The following is a 19239-nucleotide window of genomic DNA, read 5'->3' as shown; positions in this document are numbered from 1 at the left end:
CCATGGATTCATCAATTTCAGTATAGTGCCATAGGCAAGTTTAGACCCTTTTTCAGGGTGTTCAAGCCCCCCTAAATTTCATCACAACACCTCTTGAAATAACTATAGTAATAGTAGTAGTAATAATAATAATAATAATTATGTATATTCGGATTATTTTTTGACATCGTCTCCTATTATTACATTTTCCAACTCGTCTGCTGCAGACAGGATAGACTGAAAACTGTTTAGTATTCTTGATATCTTAATGACACTGTGTGCCCACACAGAGGTGTTGCTGCTTCAGCAGCCGACTTTTCATTAATCGCCTAAATAAGAATTGCTGTGGCAGAAAGAAGATAAAGAGGCCATTTCATGAGATAAATCAGGCTGTGTCCCAATCCAGCGACCGCACGCATTTTGGAGTACGCATTTTGAGACCTATTACTTCACAGCGACGCGACGACGGCTGTCCCAATCTGAAGTGTACTCCAAATGTGGTCTCCAAATTCGCCGTCGATTTCCCCAAATTTGAAGTGTGGTCCGGTGTACACTTTGTGGGCCCATATATCACAAAATTCATAGCGCGGTGGTGGGTGTGGATAATTTTGCAAAAAAAAGCGGCGGATGGCTGAAGCCGAGCTTAAACTTTCAAAAGTAAGTACTGAATATTATGTCACTTATTTATGTGCGAATGTTTAATAATGAAGAACATTAAAACATTATTGTTGGCCACATGTCGGCAAAGTTATGTGACATTAGTGATGTTAAAAGTTTATTCTGTGACCCAGAAAGATTAATAAGAGTAATTTTAGAACCTAGCAGCGGGTGGCTGTAGCTCAGGTGGCAGAGCAGGTCAGCCACTAATCAGAAGGTCGGTGGTTCGATCCCAGGCTGCCTCCTGGCTGCATGCCAGTATCTTTGGGCAAGATACTAACCCCATGTTTGCCTACTGGTGGTGGTCAGAGGGCCTGGTGGCGCCTGTGTCCAGCAGCCTCGCCTCTGTCAATTCGCCCCAGGGCAGCTGTGGCTACAATGTAGCTTGCTATCGCCTGTGTGTGTGAATGTAGTGTAAAGCGCTTTGGGGTCCTTAGAGACTGAGTAAAAAGTGCTATACAAATGCAGGCCATTTACCACCATTGCCGGAAACTGGAAACTAGAAGCTGAGCCGCACTATGAATTCTGGGATATGGTGGGCCACGAAGGTAACACCCGACCCATCCTTCAAATTCGGGGAAAAGGAGGACGCATTTGTCGGCTGCATTCGGAGGAGAATTTGGACAGCCTTCGGTGCGTCGCTGTGACGTAATCGGTCTACAAATGCGTCCTCAGGAGGATGTAGCCCATGAATTTGGACACGACCTATATGTTTTACCTCTCCAGAAACCTTTGCAACATTACGGGTTGTATGAACACTGTCTGTCATGTTTGACAAGCAGCTGCCATTCAACCGGGCCTTGTATGGTTGATGAAGAGAATGTGCATTAAAGGATACGCTGTGGAATTCCCAGTACTAGTGTGATCGTGTATTCTTCCTACTATCCTGCTAAAGTTTCTACCGCCTGCTCTCAACCACTGAACACAACCCAACGTTACAAGTGGTGCAGATTAAAACATAGCAAACACGCAAACTGTTCCAATAATGTGGGGACGTTGCTGTGACATACAAAGTGCCGGCTTATTTTTAATTGTTCTCTAAACAGTGTCAAAAACATTAGCTAGTGTAGCCCAAACCACTAGAGATTATTAGCTAACTTTAGCTTTCTGAGACATTAGTCTGCTGACATATTGCTGGTTGCCAGCAAAGGAGCTACTTTACTGTTTGTTAAAGATCTCTATTCCTATTGTGGTCAAATTTAGGGTTCAGTATAGTACAGCTCCAGTTAAAGTTGACATGAAGTCAAAATGATGTTACCTGTCTATGTCAAGCAGCAGCCTGTATTCAGTTAGAATATTGCTATAAACGAATCTCTTTGTGTCGTTTATTAGATTTTGAACTCTGTTTCACTTGCCATGATTTGGGAATGGTTACATTGAACTTTTTGGGTGACAGCACAAAGCCTGAGAGAGGAGTACAGAAAGGGAAAGAGCAGGATGAAGACAGCAAAGAGAGAGAGAGAGAAACAGTTAAGAGTGGACATGCGTCAAGCTCAGCAAAGAGTTATAAAGCTCTAGCTTCTGTTTTGTCCACATTTCTTGATGATGATTGCACAGATATCAAAATAAAATGGAGCCCCAATCTGCTATTATAATATTTATCATATAGAATTCTATTATTTTGTAGTTGAATACAATATTTGTGTGTAGTATTTAAAAATATCCGTGGATGTTTTAAAGAACATATACATTGATATGAACAGCAGTGTTTGACAGAGTCTGCATCATAAAAAGAGGGGTTTTATGAATTAAAAAAACTTTAATGTGAAAGCAGTTTTTTTTTCAAGTTTGCTTCTTAAACTCAATTGCAGAGGGGGCAAAAAACTCAAGGCACACTTTAGGTCACGGGCCATAGAAGATAAACATTTATTGAGCACACTAAAACAATGTTTTTTAACATAAATATGAATAAAAACAGACAAGAATATTATTCCAGAATAAATAAACCTAAAAAAACCCAACTTTAAACGTTTTGCTCTTCATTAAAATATATGCTGTCAAAATTATGCAAGTTAGAAATATGAACATGCTGCCAAAAACCCCAGAAAAAATTAATGAAAGCATGCACAAGGTTCATGTAGACGGAGCTGGGACATTGCTTCAGGAATGGAACTAATAAACTGTGCGGGCCATTCAGTGTCGTACTTTGCCTTGAGTGTACCATTACACTGCAGCTCCATCTGAATCTGCACAGGTGCAGTTTCCACGTAAATAGGTTGTGAAGCAGCTCGAAATTCTCTTTTTGTGCTTCAAAGTCACCAAAGCACCGTGCGAACTCAGTGCGCAGTGCGCTAAGTTTATCAGCAAAGTGCGCCGACTTGGTTCAACATTACTTGGCAACAGGGAAAGTGAGGCAAGTTCCACTGGTGCATTTGTGACAGCTTCACTTGAAATGCTTGCACCGCATCATACATGCCATGTTCATGTGTTACGATATTGCTTCAAGGAGCAGACATGACACCGTCTTTTAGGTTTTGCCATCACTTTTTATTATACACACAACACCACCCTCATGACCTCATGAACTGCACCTTAAACAACAACTGTTCACGCATATCATGACACCCCCCCCCCCCTTTTTTTTTAACAGCAGGTTTAAACAACAAAGTAACTCACAACACGACCCAAGGCCCATGACCAGTGAAAAAAAAGAAAGAGAAAAAAATGCTTCTTGGCATACCCACATTTCTCTTTTGTAAACACTTTTTTCCCATGTTTTTTTTTTTTAGGTTCAAGCATCTATTCAAAGCATAATGTTCATTTTATTCCTCAATAAGCCTTCTGGGCTCAGAAACGATATGTCCACTCGCTGTTTTGGGTGTAGAACTTGGAAACTGGGAGTGACATTTTTACTTTGCATGTCCATCTCACATTGTCCCTGTGGGCGATCGTGGCTCAAGAGTTGGGAGTTCGCCTTGTAATCGGAAGGTTGCCGGTTGGAGCCCCGGCTTGGACAGTCTCGGTCGTTGTGTCCTTGGGCAAGACACTTCACCTGTTGCCTACTGGTGGTGGTCAGAGGGCCCGGTGGCGCCAGTGTCCGGCAGCCTTGCCTCTGTCAGTGCGCCCCAGGGTGGCTGTGGTTACAATGTAGCTGCCATCACCAGTGTGTGTGAATGGGTGGATGACTGGATATGTAAAGCGCTTTGGGGTCCTTAGGGACTAGTAAAGCGCTATATAAATACAGGCTATTTACCATTTTACATTGTCCCTGTGTTTTATCACAATAATTTTTCTGTGTCACATTTCGATTGTCCCTTGACCGCTTTCAAACTTTCTGTTCCTTCTATACATCTGTCCATCAGGCATCTGAACGACATAAGATCTTGGATGTTCAGATAAACCTGTCACCTGGGCTGGATTCCATACACCTTGTTGCCACATTCTGACAGTGTGACCAACCTGCACTTGCTGAAGTGCTCTGGATCCTTGGTTAAAGTATTATCTCCGTTTCTGTTGTCTTGTTTCCAACAACTGCTGCACTGTCTTAGTGACCATTTGGGGTTTCAATCTTTGTGATGTTGTTGGGTCTTGTCCTTATGCGTCGACCCATTAGCAGCTGGGCTGGTGACGCTCCACTTTCCTCCAACGGTGTACTCCTCAGATTCATTAATGACAGATACCAATCATTACCCTTGGCTTTTGCAGAGAGTTTCACTATTTGTACTCCTCTCTCTGCCATTCCGTTTGACTGTGCATGGTGGGGGCTTGTTGTGTTGTGCCAAAAGTCCCACTCTTTTGCAAATTCTTGGAATTCCCGGGAGCTGAACGGTGGTCCATTGTCTGAAATCACTGTTTCAGGAATTCCGTGTCTGGAAAATTGTGACTTAAGATGAGTGATAACTGTTGCACTTCTTGTGTCTGACTTCAGCCACTCAACCTCAATTAACTTGGAATAATAATCCTCTAAGAGGAGGTATTCCTGCTGGTCAAAAGTGAATAGGTCCACACCTATCTTCTGCCAAGGTCTTTCTGGAACACTATGTGGATGTAGTGGCTCTTTGGTCTGTCGTTTCTGGTGAGTACTGCACACATCACAGCAGTTCACTATCTCAGTAATACTCTGTGACATTCCAGGCCAAAAGAGTTCTTCTCTTGCTCTGTGTCTGCAGCTTTCAATACCCGAGTGACCCTCGTGAATGTGCTTTAGCATTTCTGCTCTCAGTGCTGCAGGAACGATAAGATGCTCTCCTTTGAACAGAACTCCATCCACAACTGAAATTTGTTCCCTGTAATTCCAATATGCTTGGATTTCTGTTGCAGCTTGGTTTCCTGCTTCTGGTCATCCATCCAGAACTGTACCTGGATGGTTAGTCAGTGTCATATCATTCCTTGTTTCCTTTCTGAATTCCTCTAGTTTTGCATTTGTCACAGGTAAGTTGGAAATCATCATTTTGTGATCTGACTCTACGTTCACTTCTCTTCCATATACATACTGATGGAAATGCTCTGCACCAAACACAATTGCTAACATCTCTTTTTCTATTTGTGCATAATGCTGTTCAGTTTTTGTTATTGAGCGTGAAGCATAAACAACTGGCTTACCCTCTTGTAGTAAGACAGCACCGAGTCCACTTTTAGAAGCATTGACAGATAGTGTTACTGGAAGCTGTACATCATAGTATCTGAGCACAGGAGCTTCAATAAGAATTGTTTTCAATGTGTCGAACGCGTGCTTATGCTCACCTTCCCACTGCCATGCTACATCATCTCTTGTAAGGCCACGTAATGGCTCTGTGTGTTGTGACATGTTTGGAATGAACTTACCCAGAAATTGCTCCACATCTTTTTTGCACTCTGGTGTAGGCATTTTCTTTACTGCCTCTATTTTGCTCTGATCTGGTTTCAAACCATCTGCTGAGAAGATGTGGCCAAGGTATTTAATTTCCTCCAGGCATTCCTTGCATTTGTCCTTGTTCAGCTTGAAATTTTTTGCTCTTGCTCTCTCAAGCACTTGCCTCAGTCTGTCGTCATGCTGTACTTCAGTCTCTCCCCAGATCAAAAGGTCATCTATGTATGTCTCTACACCTTCAATCCCCTCAAACAGTTGCCTCGCTGTTCTGTGAAATACTTCTGGAGCTGAATTAATTCCAAAAGGCAGGCGAAGGAATTTGTAACGACCAAAAGGTTTGTTGAATGTACAGAGACGAGAGCTGGCTTCATCCAATTTAAGTTGCCAAAATCCTGAGCTTGCGTCCAGCACAGTAAAGTATCTGGCCTTTGACAGTCGGCTTGTTATCTCTTCAACTGTTGGCAACTGGTAGTGCTCTCTCATGACTGCTGTATTGAGATCACATGGATCTAGCCACCCTCCTGTGGCTTCTACATGAACTGCACCTTAAACAACAACTGTTCACGCATATCATGACACATGAACTGACAGATTTCCTTGGTGAGCTCAAAAACTCTATTGAGAACTTTTCCCCAACTCTGCCAACGGACCTTTGTATGATAAGGAGTGTCGGCAAACTCAGAATCTATTTCCCACATAAAAGACTGAAATTGACTGTAATGAACCACTGGTCTGTACCATAAATTATCATTACAGGGGTTGTTGGAGCTTTGTGCGCAGTAGCATTAATGACGGATGTGCTCAGAGGCGTGCCCTGTAACCTGTATAGAGCAGTCTGTTGTGCACAGGAATAAGCCGTATAAAGTCCATGTATGTTGCAATGATACTTTGATAAATTTCAATGTTAAGTTTATTTCTAACGTAAGGTATGTTACTGCATTTGTATTGTTAGCTATTTGAAAACTTTCTCATTCTGTATTTACGTTGCATAAATCTATGTGCTATTTTTTAGCTTAGACATGTGTGCCACTTAAGCTAGCAGCACCCCATGAGAAACGAGCCGAACGTTTAAGTGTTCACAGGAGTTTGCACCCTTGGCAAGTGGCCTGAGGTATGTGATGCGATGTGATCTGTTGTTATATTTTATTCAACTGAACTGTGAAACACCTTGATGCCGTTTAAGCAGCCTTTTTTTGTTTTATTTAATCAGTTACTGTAAATCTCAGAATTGTTTTTTTTGAATTTACTTGATTTAATTTAAGCTCATTTGTTATTATTGCTTATTGTTAAGGTTCAAAGGGACTGTACGGGTGTCAGTTTTGTCTTATTTTATAGCTTTAACAGTGCTCAATGATGACCAGAGAATGAGTTGTGTTTGGTGAGGAAATAAATGGCCGTACCCATTAGAGACTCTTCTGTCGTTCTTGATGCCAAGGGCTGCTACATTGACAGTGATTTAAACCTTTAGCTCAGATAAAATTTACGTTTTACGTTACAGTGATCATTACATGCTCCATTTTTAGGACTTTACCACACAGCGTTTCCTGGTGTATGATGCAGTGAGTGATATGCTGTTAACTCACCAGTAACTCAAAATGTCCATCATGTCTGTACTTTCATCCACAGCAAAAGAGTATGCAATACAGTCTTTGCTTTTTTCACTCAACTGTGTTCTTAAATCAGTGGCCATCTCACAAACCCGATCAGCAATAGTATTTCTACGTGTTGATTTCTCCTTAGGCTCACAGTTGCCAAAATCTGCATTTTGTCTGGACACAAGACGTCACACACCTTCATCATGCAGCTCTTCAGAGTGGTACCGGGCTGATTTGGCTATCTCCTCTGCTACAATAAAACTTGCTTTCTCAACAGCTTCACTTTGTGATTTTGCTCTTCTACCTCCTGTAGTTTCTGTTCTGCATTTAGGTTTTTCAGGTTATCCTGATGTTTTGTCTTGTAGTGCCGTCTTAAATTAAATTCCTTAATTACAGCCACATTAACTCCACAAATAAGACACACGGGTTTAACAGCAATGTCTGTAAACATATATTTTCAGGTTGCTGAAAGGCTCTGTTTTCAGAATCAACTTTTTCGAGAGTAATATTCTTCTTCGCAATAACAGAAGTTTGACACGGGAATGTTCCCAGGTAGCCTAGCGTTCGGCAAGGAGGCTACAGCGCTGCATTATGGGATCTGTTGTTTGTGTGTTATTAGCACCTCATATCGCCGGGCCATGCATAACAATAATGTGTGTGATTAGTCCTCTGTCTTCCTCTGTTTGTTGTCGGATCGTCTGTTAACCTTCCCATGTCTCTCCATATCTCAAGTGTTCATGTATTTCCTGGTGTTCCATGTTTTCATGTATTTAGTTTTCCCGGTTAAGGTTGTTGTTGTGATTAATATGTTGTTTAGTTGGTTTTCGTTTTTGGTTTATGTCTTGTTTGTGACCATAATAAAAAGGCCCGCTTTTTGTTAGAATCAAGCTCCATTTCCACGTTTTGTTTGTCTGCGTTTAGGCCCACTACTCTCCACTTCACACACTCAGCACTTCACACACCTACGCCAGAATGCTGTTTATAGACTTCAGTTCAGCGTTCAATACAATCCACCCCTCACAACTCATCAGGAAACTGACAGACCTGGGCATCAGTTCCCTCATCTGCAAATGGTTACTGGACTTCCTGACCAACCACCCCCAACATGTCCGGCTGGATAACCACTGCTCATCTACAATCACGATGAACACCGGTGTACCACAAGGCTGTGTGATGAGCCCTTTCCTCTACTCCCTCTTCACCCACGACTGCAGACCTGCTGATGGTTCCAACACCATCATTAAGTTTGCAGATGACACCACGGTGATTGACCTCATCAGTGACAACGATGAGGCCGCCTACAGGGAGGAGGTGGATCGTCTGGCTGAGTGGTGCGACACAAACAACCTGCTGCTTAACACCGAGAAGACCAAGGAGCTCATCGTGGACTACAGGAGGAATGCTGACCCACATCCACCCATCCACATTAAGGGGACGGCTGTGGAGCGTGTGAGCAGCTTCAAGTTCCTGGGAGTCCACATCTCCGAGGATCTCACCTGGACGACCAACTGCTCCAAGCTGGTCAAGAAGGCTCACCAGCGCCTCTTCTTCTTGAGGACTCTGAGGAAGAACCACCTGTCCTCAGACATCCTGGTGAACTTCTATCGCTGCACCATCGAGAGCATCCTGACCAACTGTATAACAGTCTGGTACGGGAACTGCTCTGCCTCGGACCGGAAGGCGTTGCAGAGGGTCGTGAAAACTGCCCAGCGCATCGCCGGAGCACCACTTCCTGCCATAAAAGACATCTACAGGAAGCGGTGTCTGAAAAGGGCTGGGAAAATCATCAAAGACCCCAGTCACCCATCACATGGACTCTTCACCCTCCTGCCCTCTGGGAGGCGCCACAGGAGCCTCCGGACTAAGACCACCAGGTACCGGAACAGCTTCTTTCCCACAGCTGTCAGACTCCTGAACTCTGCCTCCTGACATCTGACCCACGTTAAACTCATGGACTGAACATACACACACCCACAATGGACAACTGTACCCTCAAACACACAATAATAACATGGACTGAACCACCACTCACAACCACTAGCACTTTATATAGCCTCTGTAGAAACTATCTACACCCTCACTTATCTTAACTGCACTACTGTATAGCTCTGTGTAAATAATCATTCTGTACATTCGATAATCTTTAATCCTACAACTGTTTACAACTTGCATAGTTCCCATTTCTGTATAGCTGTATATCTCAGATTCTGTAAAGTTATTTATTTCATATTCTGTATAGTTTTTCATATTTATATCCTGTTCATAGCCTGTACATAGCTTGTACTCACTACAGCCTGTACATACTTATAGTTATAGAATATTCACAACATACTTCATACCGTGTACATTATAACATACCATAATAGACCCATTTCTGTAATATACTCACATATCTATATTATTGCTAATATATATTGTAATATATCTATATCACTAAAGCACTTCTGGATGGATGCAAACTGCATTTCGTTGCCCTGTACCTGTGCATGTGCAATGACAATAAAGTTGAATTCTATTCTAATTCTAATTCTTAGACCATGACAGTTGTCTTTCCCCTTTTCTTTCCCCTTCTTCCCTTATTATTTATCTAACTTATTCATGTCAATTCGTTAATTCAACATGACATCATAGCAGATAAATCACTGTCAGTCTCCTCTAGGTAAAGGTGTAGGTTACAGTATTCTTTTTTCTTTCAAGTTTTCTCTTTCATCCCACCGTCTTGCTCCTTTTCATGTTTTTCTTCTTTCTCCCTCTTCTGATTGCACAGATCAGCTATTTTCCTACAGTAAATGTTTAAATTTATCCACTTTATAGTTTTAGAGCTCTAATGTTTAGCCATCACCTAAGAAATAAACAGCAGCATTGGGAGAAACTCAGCTTTAAAATGACTGAATGATAATATTTATTTTACCAGTCTGTGCACTAAATCACCAGATTAAGGATTTGCATTGTACTGGTATATATTCTTTGTTTTTTATAGATTTTTAATCACCATTTGATCACAGCTCTGGAGTAGGTGGCACTCAGAGGGAAGAAAAGTCATATAATCTGTAAGATGCACCTTTCAAATTGGTCAGATGGTGCAAACATGGCCCGTTTCATGTGAAGGTGCAGGGGAAAACCTGGGCTAACTTAACGAGTTGATAACCAGCTTCATGTGACCATTAATTTTGATCACTGATGTTAGAGTAATTAAATCCAAACAACAAAAAGATAAACTGAGTATGCTGACCAAGCTTCATAGTAAAGGATCCAGGTAAATGTGTTTGAGAGAAGCACAGTGTGACCAAGCTGAGACATGGTGATGTTTAGATTTCAACTCAGAACAGTGTGAGCAGCTAATTTGCCAAAGGTGCTCTTGACCTGCAGAGTCGTGTACTACAGGAGAGCTATTTCACGTAGGGCTGTAACTTGGGTCTAAATGCTCCCAAAGCTTTATACAAATAAATCATTCATTTGAAATGATACTGGACATTAGAAACAAACACCAAACTATTTCATTCAGGTTATGAGTAAGAGAGGTTATGGGTAAGAGAGTAGATTCTTGGGTTGTTCTTACCTCTGCCCAGCCTCATGCCTGGCCTCAGGTGTTGCCAGGACACTCTGAAAATCAGTAGATCTGACTCAAATCCAGGCACACATGTCGACCTCTCAGCTGTTTGTAGTGCTGAGACCTAAGAGAAGAGAGAGAAGTGTTTCAGTTTCAGTTTGACCTTTTATAATTTGACAGCTTATAAGCAAAAGAAAATGTATGTTCATAGAAGTCGATAACATTTTTTAATGAAATACAGTAAACTTTAATTGTTTTAATCTTTGAAAATTTCAGGAGTTCATTTGTCTTCTGGTTTTGGACTTTTGGTCTTTTGGTTTTAGTCTGTTAAGTGTGTTAATCAAGAGACTTTAAGTTACTTTAACTTCACTTTATTGTTGACAGTTAGCATTTCGTGACAAACACACTCAAAACATAAACTTCTCCATGTTTTTTCACAATAAAAGCCCACCAAGAATAATGCTTGCAAATAAAAAAAAACTCACTCAAAATGAATTAATAAATATATAAACAAGATATATAAGTAAAGTTTTGTTGTGTAACATTTTTATAACTTATACAGCAGCAACATCAATTGTGACATGAAACACAACTATGTTTTGTACTGTTTTATATTGACTCAGTTTCCCACTTTCAATCTTTAAGCTCTTAAATTACTTGAGAGCAGGAGTCCCCATTTTTGTAAGGCAGCCCACTAGTTGCTCTTTTGTGTTGGACCAAACGGCTCACTCCTAATTTCAAGGTTGGATAAGTTCTTTGATGCCGCCTTACTCAAGATGCAGTCTTTTCTCAGTGACTGACTCTGTAAACTTAAGATAATCAACCAGTGAATGATTAGGTTATAGGTGTAGGATGTTTTATATCATCAGTGGTCATTTCAGAGTATACTGTGTACAGAAACATAGCACTGTCAATACGATCTGACATTCCCTGTGTTTCACCGGCTAGTGCACTGCATACAATCCTCTTGACTCCCTTTAACTTCCATCCTATGGGTTAGAAGCTTACACTTTCCTCTGTTAAGATGATAAGATGTCCTCCCTGAGTGCCCTGGAAGTTCAAAGCAACCTTAGTGTATTTTAGTTTGAATGCTATGTCATTGGCTTTACGCAAAAAGGAAAGGATGGCTTTTAAAAAAATAGTGCTGTCAAATTCAATCAAAGAAATAAAGTAACAATGTAAATTACATTTAGTTTAGGTAACTTGAAATAGAATGGTCAATGAGATAAATGAGTAAATAACAATTGCAAAATTATGACCAAAAGAGGAAGTCTTACCTTTAAAAATAAGAATAAAGTGCCAAAAACTGCAAACCAAGCAATCCCCATCTATCTAAATTTTCTTTTTAATCTTCCTTGTAAGCATATGATAAAAAAAAAATAATAATAATGAAAAGAATTCTAAATATAGTCCTCGGCAAACTCTATTTCTAGAATCCTTCTATAGTCCTGTGAAGGTAGAGTAACTGAGATTACAGTAAGCGAGTATCAGGTTTGATTACTTTCAGCACATTACATCAGACTGCTGGTGCGCAGGATCTGGGTTTCTGATATGCTCATTCATTCCCATCACACTTGAAGAGACATGAAGAGATAGTTTCTGTTCATGAAAAAATATTTTTTTAAAATAGCTGACAGTGCTATTGTCAGCAATTACGTGAGTCTGAGATCAGCCAGACCCACATTCTATAGATCTCTCTTATTTCCTCTTTCTGTCTCTCACGCCCTTATCCTGCATACACGCACACACACTGAAATTCAGACATTAACAACAGTTGCTTACTAAGCATCACAAAAAACAGGCTGAGCTGATCAACTTAAATGCTGATGTTTTGGTCTTTTGGCTGGCCAGTTTAAAGTCAATATTTACTGTTTCTGAGCCAGTAAATCTAAAGCCAGAATTATTTCTTTTTGAGCCTGCCAATATGAACACTGGGGTTTGTGAGCTTTCCTTTTTTCCCCGAGTCATTCATCAGAATTTTCTGTTGTGCATAAGTAAAGCTTCTAATATACACTCAAAAAACAGATTCAGGTCCTTCTTTCAAAGAACACATGCAAATTTTGTTAGTTGTTCATAAATGCAATTAAAAAATACCAAATTAATTTGATTTTCATTGTGTAAACCTAAAATTATTCTAAACCAGCAGAGGCTGATTCTGAACACAAAATGAATGAGTTTGTTGGGGCACTGGGGGTAGGGGGAGTACATTTTTGCACTTGCGCATTTGTAAACTCAAAGAAAAAAATTCAAGCCCCTCATTAAGCTTAAACATTTTTTTTAATCTCACTCAACGCAAATGTAGCACTCCAGCGTTACTGCAATTATTATTCGTGTGGTGAACCTAAATTATTCTCTCTCAAAACGGTATTTGTTACAAGAACACAAAGTTGCTGAGTTACACAACAGTCCGCCCTCTTCGAAGATTTTGCGCTCTTTCAGGATCATCTGATTGAATGCAGCTGCTGTTGGCCTCTCTCTGTACTTTTCGAATAAAACTAAAGAGGAGAGGAGAAATTGTGTAGCTGCCAACTTTTAAGTACTCAGAGCTTGTGCTAGCTTATTAGCAGCTAGCCAGCGGCCATGTGCTCAATGAAAGATGATGTCCTATAGCTAACTTCTTTCTTACTGTTTTCTTTTTATAATCTAATAATGTGGTATTCTGTGTTTATTATTATATAATGCCATTTTCTAGTAGAACGTATTGTTTTGAAGTGTCTTTAAAAGCACTGCATAGTTTACTGAGGGTGCTACCAAAAGCGAACCGTGTGGCCGGAAGAGTAACTGTAGTCAGCACAATGCGCACTCCCGTGACATTCAAACCTATTTATTATTATAAAAGATTTCGGCTACGTCTACGTGCACGGGTATTTTTGGGTATTTCCGTTTTCATTTAAAAAAATAATCCCGTCCACACGTAAACGCAAAAATGAAGGAAAACGCTGCTAGGAACATGCCAAAGCAACAGGTGGTGATATATTCCTAACCGTGTAGAAATGTTGGCCAATCAGAAGTCAAGAAGACTCGGCGAGAAATAGTAAACAAAGATGGTGCATAGCAGCAGAACTGAGTCCTATGTGTGGAGGGACAGTAACTGTGTGTATATGTAAGCATTTAAACACTGCAGAGAGTACAATTAACAGTATTTTGTCTAAGTCCCCTATTGTAGAAATTAATTTCACCGAAACAATAACGTGGCGCACAGTGTGACGTCAAAAAACGCGCACACCTTTGACGCTGCGTTTTCTCCATTTTCCTCGTCCACACTAAATGCAAAAACGGAGTTTTCACAAATATCCACCCTGGCAGGCGTTTTTAAAAATCTCAGTTTTCAGTGACCGAAAACGCCGTTTACGTGTGGACGAAAGGTGCAAACGCATAGAAAAATCTCCATTTTCAAAAATACCCGGGTACGTGTGGACGCAGCCTTCATTATTTATTACTTGATACCGCCTAGATTATCAGAAAATGCTGTGTCAGGGGGAAGTGTTGGAAGGAGAGGCGGATGACAGTCGCCTGGTTTGTAGGGGAGAGCACTGTAAAACCAGTGAAGTTTGGCGGGCCATCGCAGAAAGTTATTCCCCGGGACAGTGAGCCCATATTGGATTGCCCTCGGAGGTTTCCCCGCTCCCTATACTTTATTATTATGCAGGCCGGTATTATTGAATGACTCTGTGTAGAACTACGATGACATGCCACCTAACAAATGCAGAGAGAAGGAGCGTTTTGGGTCAGAAACGTTTCCAGCCCCTAACTTAACTTATAGCTAATTCAAGAAAAACACGGCCTCGTGAACGCGCATATGTCGCAGCATGCGCTCTCATAAGGTGAAACTGGCCCAAACCGCTTCAAAATAAATCTAACCGATACCTCTTCATGGATAATTACTGCCTTTTTTACCCACCTTTTTGTTGAAATTGTTGCATTCCAAACGTAAACTTTTATGAAAAAAGTAACATAGGCGGATATATTTGTTTTCAAATGCATATGTTTCTTATTTACACATTATCATTAGTGAAACCTTTCACAAATCGTAACTTGTTGACATTCTTCTCATGTTCTCTTTTAACTAGAAAATCTAAACACGACTACTAATAACTGTTCTGTCTGACTGTATTGAACCTCTGCCACTTCTATCTGAGTCCAGAGCTTTTATTGTTGCCTATATTACGGAAATATTCATGATGTTATTATGGGAACACTGTAAGGAACAAGTAAAGAAAAAATCATGAAATTATTCTTTTACCAATTAAAATGTTTTATGATTTATTTTACAGTGTGATCTATTTTGAAGTGCGATCATCACTTTTACATCACTAAGTCACCAAGTTATCTGGCAACTTTTAAGTGTTGGTAAGTAGCACATTTCCCTTGTGTAAAACAGTTTTGGAATTCTATAAACTTGTTTTTCACTGATATTGTCTTTTTTTTCTTTCAGGTAGTTGGATGTGGACATGTAAAAGCTGCAGTTTAGAATTATCTAGCAGGTATTTGTTGTTGAAACATTTTAGACAGGCTCACGGGCATATAAGAGGTGTTATTCACTTTCCCTGTCCGTACTCAGATTGCCCATGTAGCTTTACTACATGGACTAAATTGTTAAATCACACGTACAAAAATCATTCAGAACAAACAACACAAAACAAATCAGAACAATCCATTTTTCAGTGTCCTATTTGCTCACGCCAAGAATATATTTCAGAGAGAAATTTTTTCCAACACATAAATATACATCTCAGGCGTCACCAAACTGTCCAATGTGTGTTTAAAAATTGTGAATTTGAAACTAATATATACAGTACATTTCAGACACACAAATACAGAAAACACAACAAATACTCCCTTCATGATTTTAGAGATAATATTTGTATCAGTTGATTCAGTCAGGGAGTTCTGAAGATGATCTGTTTAACCCTTGTGCGCCCGCCTGTTCTCGGGGCGTGGGTCGTGGTGACCCCCCGAGGGGTGTGTGTGTTGTTATTAGGATGGTATTGATGATGATGATGATGATGATGATGATGGTGGTGGTGGTGATGGTGGGGTCTTGGTAACCCCCCTGGGGGGGGGGGCATATGTGTGTTTTATGATGATTAGGGTGGGGGTCGCTAGGACCCCCCCTCGGGCATATGTGATGATGATGATGATGATGATGATAGGGTTGGGGTCGCTAGGACCCCCAAGGGGCATATGTGATGATGATGATGATGATGATGATGACGATGATGATGATAGGGTTGGGGTCGCTGGGACCCCCACGGGGCATATGTGATGCTGATGATGATGATGATGATGATGATGACGACGATGATGATAGGGTGGGGGTCGCTAGGACCCCCCCTTTGGGGCATATATGTGTTATGGTGATTAAGGTGGGGGTTGCTAGGACCCCCCCCCTTGGGGCATATATGTGTTATGATGATGATGATGATGACGATGATAATGACGACGACGATGATAGGGTGGGGGGGTCGCTAGGACCCCCGTGGGGCGCTTGTGTTATTACGGCGTCAGTGGCGTCTGGGGAGCGGCGGTGCGGGAAGAAGCAGCGAAGTTGGGACAGTACATGATGGCGCAGTGTGTACACACGTGCACTCGGCACTCGTGGCACAGGATCTTGGTCTTGACGTCTTTGCTCCTGGGACACACGCGGCACCTTCGCCTCTTGACCGGAGAGGAGTCGCGTGGCGTAGCATTAGAGGCGGCACGAGTAGTACGATCATCGGCGTCGGCACCGTCGGCCTCGGTGGTAGTGCCTCGGGCCGTGACTCTGCCTCCTCCTCCTCCTCCTCCTCCTCTGCCTCCTCCTCGCGCTAACGCCCTGGCCTCAAGCATGGGGCGCGCGAGCGCTTTGCCCAGTCGCTCGAGGAAGAGCCTTCGCTTGTTGAGCTTGCCCGCCATCCAGTCGGGGTGAATTTCCCTCCACAGCACGAACGCGTTGTAGGCCGCGACGTCGACCATGTTGTGGAAAAGGGCCACGGGCCACCTGCAGGTCTTTCTCCTGCAGCTGTACGTGCTCACGACCTTGTCCAGGTTGTCGACGCCTCCCTTGGTTCAGTTGTAATGCAGCACCAAGGGCGGTTTTGCGCTGCTTCTGTTGCTGCCGCTGCTTCTGTTGCTGCTGCTGCTGCTGATGCTGTTGCTGATGCGGCGGCTAGGCCGGGGCTCGGGGCCGGAGCGATGGTGGTGGTGGTGGTGGTAGCGAGGAGCGGTGGTGAGGAGCAGCACGTTCTTGTTCTTCTTGGCCACGTAGGAGAGGATGATCGTGTCGGGCCCTCGTCCTCCTCCTCCTCCTCCCCCTCGTCCCGCGGAGCCGCCAAGTACTACGGATTGGACGGAGCCCACGGCCCTGCCCTTGACGCAGCGCAGCTCTCTGGGGATCTCGGGTCTGTTCGATCGCAGAGTGCCCAGCACGGTGTGGCCTCTCTCGCGATAGAGCCTGTCGGCGAGCTCGCGCGAGGTGAAAAAGTTGTCGCACGTGACGTTGCGTCCCGGCGTCAATCCCTCGGTGAGGTCCACGACCACTCGGGTGGCCAGGTGCTTTTCGGGAGGGCCGCGCTTGTCGGGCTTGCCGGTGTAGACTTGCATCTTCCACGCGTAGCTGGAACGCGCGTCGCACGCCACCCATATCTTGATCCCGTACCTGGCCGGTTTGCTGGGCATGTACTGTCTGAACGGACACCGTCCTGATGGCGAGAGAGAGAGAGAGGAGAGGAAGAGAGAGAGAGAGAGAGAGAGAGGAGAGGAGAGGAAGAGAGAGAGAGAGAGGAGAGGAAGAGAGAGGAGAGGAGAGGAAGAGAGAGAGAGGAGAGGAAGAGAGAGAGAGAGAGAGAGAGAGACGTGAGTTTGACAGGGAGCACACGTGCACGCATAGACGATAAAGTCGTGTAAAAGCACAGCCGCAGAACCCGACGATGACAATAGCGGAAAGCTAGTGTTGTCGTTGTTCCCGCTCCTCTTCCTCCTCTCATCTGCACGCCACACACACGCCACACACACACACACACACACACACACACCACGTACCTCTGAACGGCACCAGTCTCTCGTCGACGGTGACCTCCGGTCCCGGGCGGTACATGGCGGGCAACCTCGCGCACCACTCGTCCCACACGGCTCTGATGGGGGCCAGTTTGTTGTAGCTATCGCTGATGCCGCCGCCTTCGCCTCGCCTGGCTCGTCTGGTCTCTCTGTCGTCGAAGCGCAGCGTGCTCGAGTAGGCTCGAAAGGTCTTGAGCGGCATCGTGGCTCTGAACACGGACCTGCCGCTCTCGGCGTCCCACAGGCTCTCGCAGGCCTCTCCCCGGGACCTGTACACGCCGGCGAGCACGAGCAGCCCCACGTAGGCTCGGAACTCGACGCGGCCCATGGGCTTCCATCCGTCGATGGCGGGCCTGCGCCTGTCCGCTTCCAGGTTGGTCATGGCGATCACCGAGTCCTCTATCTCCGGCGGGAAGTAGGCCATGAACGAGGAGGCCTCGTCTCGCGCCGCCGCCACGGCCTCTTCGGTGGGGCCTCGTCCTCGCGGGTCGAGGTCGTCGTCTTCTTCTTCTTCTTCTTCCTCCTCCTCTTTGTCGTCGTCTTCTTCTTCTTCTTCCTCCTTTTTGTCGTCATCTTCTTCTTCTTCCTCCTCCTCTTTGTCGTCTTCTTCTTCTTCTTCGTAGTCTTTGTCTTCATAGTCTTCGTCTTCTTCTTCATCGTCATCAACGTCATCATCGTAATAATCGTCGGCTACATCTGCGTCGCGAGTTTCACTGACATCGCAATGCCCGCGATCGTGCCCAAGATCATCAACGCCACCTGAAGCACAGCTGGCGTCCTCCCGCCAAAGCTCCGAAACCCCCCGCCTGCAGTCGACGTCTTCTTCGTCTTCTTTGTTTGCTTCTTCTTCTTCTTCTTCTTCTGTGTCTTCGTCTCCTTCTCTGCCTTTTGGCTCGCCTTGCGAGCCATCAGCCTGGCATAATTGCAACCGAATTTCTTGGCCGTGATCGCGTAGGCCGCGCACACCGCCCGGGAACCCATGGTCCGCTACCTCGTCGTCTTCGCCCTCCTGCTCCTCCGAGCAGCGCTCCTCCTCTGCAAGCGTTCGGGCTGTCGAGTCGTTATACTCCTCGGCCTCTTCCTCTTCTTCTTCTTCCTCCTCCTCAGAGTCCTCCTCAGAGTCCTCCTCCTCAGAGTCCTCCTCCGAGTTCTCCTCTTGTTGTTGCAGCTGCTGCCGCCGCTGCTGCTGCTGCCGCTCTTTGTCTTCCTCGACCCCTAGCCCTCGATAGCGAAACGTGGCCGGTCGCAACAACGGAGCGACCGTTAGCCCACCCCGCGTACGCCAACGCGCTGGTGATTGTTGATGCTGATGGTATTGCGACGGGCGACGTGAGGTGAGTGGAGGATGGAGGACGACGATGACACCGCCGGGCGATCGCGATCCACGTACCGGACCGTGTGCTCTTTGGCTCCCACTGTACTCGTGCGTGACATTGTCTTCTTCGTCTATTCGTCTTCTTCTTTCTCCCTTGTCTGCCCCCTTGTTGTCCCGTTTGTTGTTGTTTGTGGTGTATGTACATGCATCAGCTGCAGTACCAGGTTGTTTTCCGATGCGGACACACCCCACGCACCCATTGCTAACCCCTCGTAAACCCCCCCGCACCACGCCTTAGTTACCCGCCATCCACAGCTGT

The 19239-nt window shown here is 44.1% G+C and overlaps 1 protein-coding gene across 1 annotated transcript; it reads right to left on the bottom strand.

Annotated features, from left to right (window-relative positions):
- Positions 1-16618: 16618 nt before the first annotated feature.
- Positions 16619-18102, bottom strand: LOC120736827 (piggyBac transposable element-derived protein 4-like). Its single transcript, XM_040037147.1, has 2 exons — positions 17591-18102; positions 16619-17250 (listed from the first exon to the last, which is right to left on the bottom strand). The coding sequence occupies exons 1-2, from the start codon at positions 18027-18029 to the stop codon at positions 16619-16621; spliced, it is 1071 nt and encodes a 356-aa protein (XP_039893081.1). The 5' UTR covers positions 18030-18102.
- Between the last annotated feature and the right edge of the window lie 1137 nt (positions 18103-19239).

The sequence above is a fragment of the Simochromis diagramma genome, unplaced genomic scaffold, assembly GCF_900408965.1.
Source record: "Simochromis diagramma unplaced genomic scaffold, fSimDia1.1 OVJJ01000197.1, whole genome shotgun sequence".
NCBI classification, from domain to species: domain Eukaryota; kingdom Metazoa; phylum Chordata; class Actinopteri; order Cichliformes; family Cichlidae; genus Simochromis; species Simochromis diagramma.
This window is presented reverse-complemented; position numbering and strand designations above follow the sequence as displayed.